Source organism: Charadrius vociferus, unplaced genomic scaffold, assembly GCF_000708025.1.
Source record: "Charadrius vociferus isolate BGI_N301 unplaced genomic scaffold, ASM70802v2 scaffold1028, whole genome shotgun sequence".
In the NCBI taxonomy this organism is placed as follows: domain Eukaryota; kingdom Metazoa; phylum Chordata; class Aves; order Charadriiformes; family Charadriidae; genus Charadrius; species Charadrius vociferus.
This window is the reverse complement of record NW_009649564.1, coordinates 716,688-723,663: the sequence shown is the minus strand read 5'-3', so window position 1 is coordinate 723,663 and position 6,976 is coordinate 716,688. Positions and strand designations below refer to the sequence as shown.

Here is a 6,976-nt window from a genome sequence, read left to right as displayed (position 1 = left end):
TGTGGGGCTGTCCCCATCCGCAGAGGGTATAGACTGGGGCTGAGGATGGTGCAGACCAGTCGTGCATCCCAATAGGATGCGGCCCTGGGACCCCCGGACGTGCCGGGTCCTGTGGGTGCCCCCCCTGTGCCGCTGTCACCTGCTGAGCAGCGAGTTAATCTGCAGGTGGGAGAAGCCACCCGGCTTTGCCTTCCTCGCCGGAATTCCGTTGATGGGGGTCTGCAATCTCCCAAATGTCAAGGGCTGCAGGATAATGCAGGACTCGGCAAAGCTGGGGGTTTTCGGGAGCTGAGGGGACCTGATGGACCAGGGGGGAGTCACCCACTTCGCAGGCACTGAGATCGTGGGAGGGGGATGTGGGTGAGGGCAGGTGGGAGAGGATGGGGAGGGGGGGGAACCCCTCCACTCTCACTTAGAGGGGAAAGGGAAGGATTAAATATTTCAGCCTTCAGGGCTGCAGGGATGATGTTAGCATCTCTCCGGGGAGCAGCGTTCGGGAGGGAGCGGTACCCGAGGGGAGCATCGCTCGTGGCCTGTGCTGCAATAAGGTGGGGACCGCTTTAGGACGGTGTCCCCGCACTCTGCCCGGGGCCACGGGGACAGGTCCCATCCCCTGAAGTAAAGCTGTGGCTCCCAGGGGACTTCATTTCCAGGTGGCCAAGGTTATGAATCTGAAGGCGCGGGAGAGCTACAGTAAAAACCAGGCATGAAATACTCCTCCGCCCCCGTAGGTTTGCAGCCCTGGTGAAATATAGGAGAGGGGAAAACATAAAAGTCCCATTTCCAGCTCCATAATATTTCCTGCCAAAACAAAGTAAAATGTGCCGCCTTAAATTTTCTGCAAAATTCTTTTGAGGTTATTTTTTTCCCTAAATTAAGCCATACTAATTATTTTCAGCCACTTTATCTCCACTCTGCAACACACCAGGAGGGTGCAGGCGGCAAGCATTTTAAGCCTCCATAAACAAAAGAGTAGTTTGGAAAATAATTCTATCAATTAATCAAATTAATCCTGCAGTTTTAGTTACAAGCCCCAAGTGGCAAGGATTCTAGCCCGCGGTTAGGAGCTATCTCTCATTGACAGCATTTAAATGTTATGATTGCAACAGTAATTAAAGAATATAATATGCCCGGCTTTGTGTCAGCCTCCTACCTTCAGACCTCAGCGCTGTGCTGGCAGAGGTCAGCTTGAGGACAAATTGGTGATGACCACACTGGGCTATCACCATCATCACTTGCTGATGACCACACTGGGCCATCACCATCATCAGTTGGTGATGACCACACTGGGCCATCACCATCACCATCACCATCACCATCATCACCAATCGATGATGACCACACTGGGCCATCACCATCACCAGCTGGTGATGACCAAACTGGGCCATCACCATCACATTAGGCTCCCCCCCCCCCATGGGACAAGACACCCGTGCCATGAGTAGGAGTCGGGCAAGATGCAGTGGGGAAGAGGAGATGCATGGGCATCTTCACCATTGAGAAGCTCCACTGCTTTGCAAATGATTGAAAACTGATGGCAGCTGCACCAATGTCCTCCTGCGGCCACTTTACAGAGGACACCACGAAGATGTACGGAGCATCCAACTGTCAATTAGAAATATCGTTTTGTTAGAGATGTGCGTGGGAGGAGAGAACCACGAGGACCGCGGGGTACGGGACACAACCAGGACAAACATCACGCAGACAGGAAATTTCTGTGAAAATATTGGAATATATTTGAAAAGATTAATCATGTATGATTTTACAGTACCACCCCATATTTTCATCTCATACTTTATTTAACAATATTAAAGAGGCACTTTAAAAGCACACATACAACATCATAAAACCGCGTTTCCTGCTCTCTTTCTGTTTCTCTGACAAAATATCAAAATAAAAACTTTTGACAGAACACATTGCACCCAAGGTAAATTACCTACAATATTTTTATACAATACAAAGAATTGTAAAGATACATATTAACAGAATAAAGCCTCTTTTTTTTCCTTTTAAATCTAAAACAAAACAAAAATAATAATTGCAGGACAGACGCAAAGTACTCTGACTGTTCATATCACATCAGTGCATTACTTCACCTCCTTGACTTGGGAGTATTTCAATAGTATTTAGCTATCTTCCATGTCCTCATTTGCACCTGAGATTTCTTTCCAGATTCAAAAGTTCGGTTGTATAACGTGCTCGTTTAACGTGACGTAACCTTTTTGACACTATGGAGTTCCAGCATACAGGATTTTTTTTTTTTTTTTCCCCTAAAGTTGGATTTTTTAAAATTTTTTTTTCCTGCTTCGTTTTCTTTTACAGGTAACGGCTACTTCCTAATGGTTCCCTTTTATTTTTCAATCAAGGAAGTCTGTATTCACATTACAAAACAAGAATAGCACCAGTAACTGCATAGTAAAAAGCGGATACCTATATAGCCACTAACTCAATACAGTAAGATAGTTTAGAAGTGATACCATTGAGGGCACTCGCACAGTACCGGTTTGGTGCGGTAAATTGGCACAGTTTTGTTGATGCGCAACCCCCTCCTCCCCCCAAACAAAAAGAAAACACACACACACACACACACACACACACACACACATAAAAACCCTAAAAAATCAGAGTTTGTCACAAGTGTCAAGGTGCAGTTTGCTCGCGGTGGCAGCTCTCCTCCGGTTACATCGTCTACAGTGGTCAAAGAGTGGCAGCATCCTCTGAAGGGCTCCGACAGCCCCGGCAGCCCCAGAGCCAGTTCGTTATTCTCTTGACGATGTAGAAACAAATTCATAGGGATGGCTGTCAAAATATAGGACACTCCATTCTTAATTTAATTTTTTTTTTTAAATTGTATCATCTCTTAGGCCAGCTCCCAATTAAATGAATTGTACGGGATTATTTGTGCAAAATCTTCAAAAAAAAAATTTGCTTTCTACAGTGTACTGCACCTTATGAATAAGACGTCTACGGAATGAAGTTCATCTCTTCAAGTACTTTGTACAAAGATAACACAGACACAGTCTCAAAAGGGTCTGAGATTTGCAAGTATCCTTATAACCTCAGCACTTCTGCAATAAAGCAATTGCTCTCGACGATTCAGTCTGCCCAAAGCGATTACAATTTCAGTTCATGAAAATCATCAGCAACATCAAAGTTCTAGCATTTGCATGATAAATCAGGTGAATTAAAGTAGATTAGTAGACACAAAGCAAACTATTTCACAGAGGCTGCAGTGCAAGTTCATTTAAGCTAGACAGAGAAATCATGCTACACAAACGAATTTAATGCTTTGATAATTTTTCCCTTGCAAACCCCATGAAAGCAGCTGAGGATCACCATAAGTCACTTCCATAAATTACTCTGAAGTATCTCTTCTTAAAGGAATTTTAAAGCTAGTTAATTTTTGCCCAAAGAGTTGGCTTAGCAGGTTGTTCTGGGACTCGGCGGTGCGGTAGCTGGCCGAGCCGGCCGGCTTGGCACCCCGGGCGGCGCGCGGGCTGTGCAAGGAACTGCGCGGGGATGGTGCCGGCCCCTTGGCCAACACTTGGTGGAGGCTCTTCCCCAGAATGGCCTTCCTGCGCTTCATGTCCCCATTGGCGTGACGGAGCTCCCCCTTCTTCTGGTTGTAAGTGTCCAGGACCATCTTCTTCAGTTGGGTGCCCGTTTTGGGCTTGGGTACCAGTTTGTTGCAGTGTGTCTCCCTCCTCCCCGGGGAGAGGGCAGAAGCTTCGGCGTTGCTCCAGCCAGCATGTTTGAGCTCGCCAGTGCTCTCACTCCTTCCTGGGCATGGGGTCCGGGCTTTTTTCTTTTTCCCGTCTCCCTCCATGTTCTCCCGGGAGCCGGAGCTGCTCCGGTGGCTCAAGGACTTGTGCTCTTTCCGTCTCTTGGGGTGAAGCTTGCCAGCGGCTTTGCTCGGCTCCACGTGGCCATGTCTCATGGTGTTGCTGGCTGCCTCACCTCTGGGCTGGTGGCCGGTGGATTTGCTTGGGTTGCTGCCTTGGTCCTTGGCATTAGTGCTGCTGTCCTTAGCCTCAGGCACGGGTTTCTCCTTCCCCGAGATGGGTTGCTGACTGTCCTCTGTGCTGCTGCTGGGGCTGCCCAAGCCAGGAGCAGCCTCACTGCTGGTCTGGTTACTCATGGTCTTCTTCTGCAGGGTTGAATCTTTGTCAGCCCTGTTCAGTGTGGGTGATGCCGTCTTGTCCTTCAGGGGTGGGGGATGGTGGGCAGCTTCGGGAGATGTGGTCTTAGATGCTCCTTCCCAAGAAGAGGCATCGCTGGCACTGGGGTTGCCCCACCTGTGGGTCTCCTTGGCCAGTGGAGCCTCTGATGGCAGGGCAGGAAGCTCTGAGACATTCTTGGCAAGCTGGAGAAAGGGGATCCCATCTGTGGTGTCAGTGGCTGCATCGGGATTTTCCAGGACACCTGCTATGTTTTCCTCTTTGTTGCCTACGCTTGTTCTTTTATGGGTATCGGTGTAGCCACGGTTCTCAGTCAGGTGTGGAGGAGAGAGTTTTTGATCTGTGGCCTGGTTACAAGCCAACCCGGCAAGGTCAATGGTAAACTCAGGCGAGTCCAAGAAAGGAAGCGGTTTCCCATCAAACGCTCCTTTCTCCAGCTCCTCCATAGACAGGGCAGCGATATGGCCAAGCTCCGGACTGCTCGCCACAGCCTGTGGCAAAGATGGGGAAAGGCAAGGTGGTGGAGGCACGGTGTCAAACTGGGATTTCTCCATCTCCACCAGAAGGTCAGAGAAGTCACCCACTAGGTCTTCTGTTTTCACAGAGGGCTGGGGTGCTCCTGGGTTACCAGTTGCTGTAGGCAAGGAGTCAGTGGGAGCTTGAAGGCTGGGGCTTGCAGCCTCTGCCAACTGAAGGTCACTAGTGTGGTCCAGGTGGACCGGTGAGCCGTGTGGGAGTGAGCTGCCATGGTGAGCAATCTTCCTCTTCTTGCTTGGTGGCATGCCCTCCCGGAGAGAGCTGTCCTCTTTCGTCTTCTCCCTGCCCTCTCTGGAGGCAATGCCAGGCCTCATGACCCCTCTGAATTTGAAAGTCTTGTTGCTTCCTGCCAGGTGCTTCTCCATGTGCCGGTCATACTGCTCTTTCTTGGAGAAGGTGTAGTTGCACATGCTGCAGATGAAGGACTTCTTGATGACATGCATGACATCTGCGCAGAGCTCGCACGCGTACAGGGTGGTGTGCTTGATCTCCTGCTCCTCCACTATCCCATGCTCCTGGCTGAGGTGGTTTCGAAGCTCTTTGGTCTCCTGGTAGAACATCGGACACTTGTGGCACAAGTAAATCTTCTGTAAACTGTGCACGACTAAGTGCCGTTGGAGCTTGAAGGGTTTGGGAAACTGTTTGCCACAATGATGACAGTCCCTGGAAGGATCCTTGCAGTCTGGGTGCATGGGGACAGATTTTGGGGTGCCTTCGCTTTTTGCCATCTGCTCTGGAGACGGACTGGCGGATGCTTTAGAGGAGCTGGGTGCAGGTGGCTTCACCTTGACGTTGCTTTCCAAGGGGTCTTTCATCGCCTTGCCCTCCTGCTCGAGGGGCAGCTCCTTGGGGCTCTTGCTCTCTCTGCTAACCGCATGCTTGCTGCTGGAGTTGGCGTGCCGGGAGGACCTGCTGGGCTTCCGATACATGATGGTGTTGAGGAAGTGGGTGACAGCGGCATTGTCCTCACTGAAACAGGCTGGCAGGCCCATCACAGACTTCTGCGCTTGCCCCTTGCGAGCGAACTGGGTGGCGTGCTCCCGGAGATGCTCGTTGTACATCCAGACATCGGAGATCTCCTTCAGGCACATCCCACAAGCCCACAGACCAGCTTTGTTTTTGGCGTGCTTCTCCTTCAGGTGGTCCCTCAGCTGCTCCCGGGAGCTGAATTTGCGCTGGACACACATGTAGCAGGTAGGTGGAGGGGAAGGGTTATGGGAGAGCTTGTGGAAGTCCAGCTCCCCTAATGTCAGGAACCACTGGAAGCAGACTTTGCATTTGTACTGCTTGTCTTTGGCCTTGATGGTTATCTCACTGCGGTTTTTCCCCAGCTTCCCATCTTCTAGCTTACTTCTGTGCTTGCTGTGCTGGCCTGGCTTTGGCTTGAAACTCACAGGATTGTCCTCCCCGTGGCCAGGAAGATCTTCGCAAGGGCCGAAGAAACACATGTCTCTCATTTTCAGCTTTGCGTTCAGCATCTCAATGTCGATGGTATGAAATTCGGGAGAGTCTGAATCTTCATTAGCCTTGTCATTGTAGGGCTCCTCCGCCAGGTCAGGGGGCTCCGAGCTCGCTTCTCTGAGCGAGTGCTCATCCTCAAGGTCCATCAGAGGCTCAAACATGTCCTCGGCAGAGAGGCTTTCTCCTTCCTTCTCCAGATTCCCCCAGATGTTCAAGCTGGGGACATTGTCCACTTGGCTGTTTTGGCACAAGAAGGTTAGCATGTTGTCTTCCAGGTCAATGTCCTCCTTCCCTTGGTTGATCTTCTCACAATCTGACCTCGGTGCAATGCTTTTAGATGCACTGGGAGCAGCATCTCCACTCTTCACCTTGCTGCTGTGACACATGTTTAGCATTAAGGCATCATCGACAGAGATGGTTTCGTATTCGCAAGGGTCCTCCCTGGTGACACAGAAGGAGCTGGTTTCACTGAGGTCAGAAGCTAATTGGATTGTGAAGAGGTCAATGGCACCTGCTGGCTGGAGGTTCACCTCAGTGATGGCCTTGGGTTTCTTGCTGCGCTTCCCATACACCCGTGTGCACTTTCTCCGGACAAACTGGTCATCCCGGGGGAACAGCTGGGAGAACGTGGAGTCATCATCAAACAAGCTCTGGAGGTCTGAGACGGCCGCGCTCTCCATGCAGTGCTCTCTACCTGGCGGCACATCTGCCTTTGCCCAGCACTTTGGCTCGGCAGGAGGAGGGCTAGTCCCTGGTGCGGTCTGCAGAGCACCTTGCCCGGGAGCCTTTTGGGTGGTTTC

At 50.7% G+C, this 6,976-nt stretch overlaps 2 protein-coding genes across 2 annotated transcripts in view; both read right to left on the bottom strand.

Annotated features, from left to right (window-relative positions):
* ZFPM1 (zinc finger protein, FOG family member 1) overlaps nucleotides 1–1,394 on the bottom strand; it is a 40,218-nt gene extending 38,824 nt beyond the window's left edge. Inside the window, exon 1 of the mRNA XM_009890047.1 lies at nucleotides 1,154–1,394. Within this exon, the coding sequence (XP_009888349.1) occupies nucleotides 1,154–1,394 (241 nt within the window). The remainder of the gene's footprint in view (nucleotides 1–1,153) is intronic.
* A 1,961-nt stretch (nucleotides 1,395–3,355) lies between these two features.
* ZNF469 (zinc finger protein 469) overlaps nucleotides 3,356–6,976 on the bottom strand; it is a 12,784-nt gene continuing 9,163 nt past the window's right edge. The window contains 1 exon segment of the mRNA XM_009890046.1: nucleotides 3,356–6,870. Within this exon segment, the coding sequence (XP_009888348.1) occupies nucleotides 3,356–6,870 (3,515 nt within the window).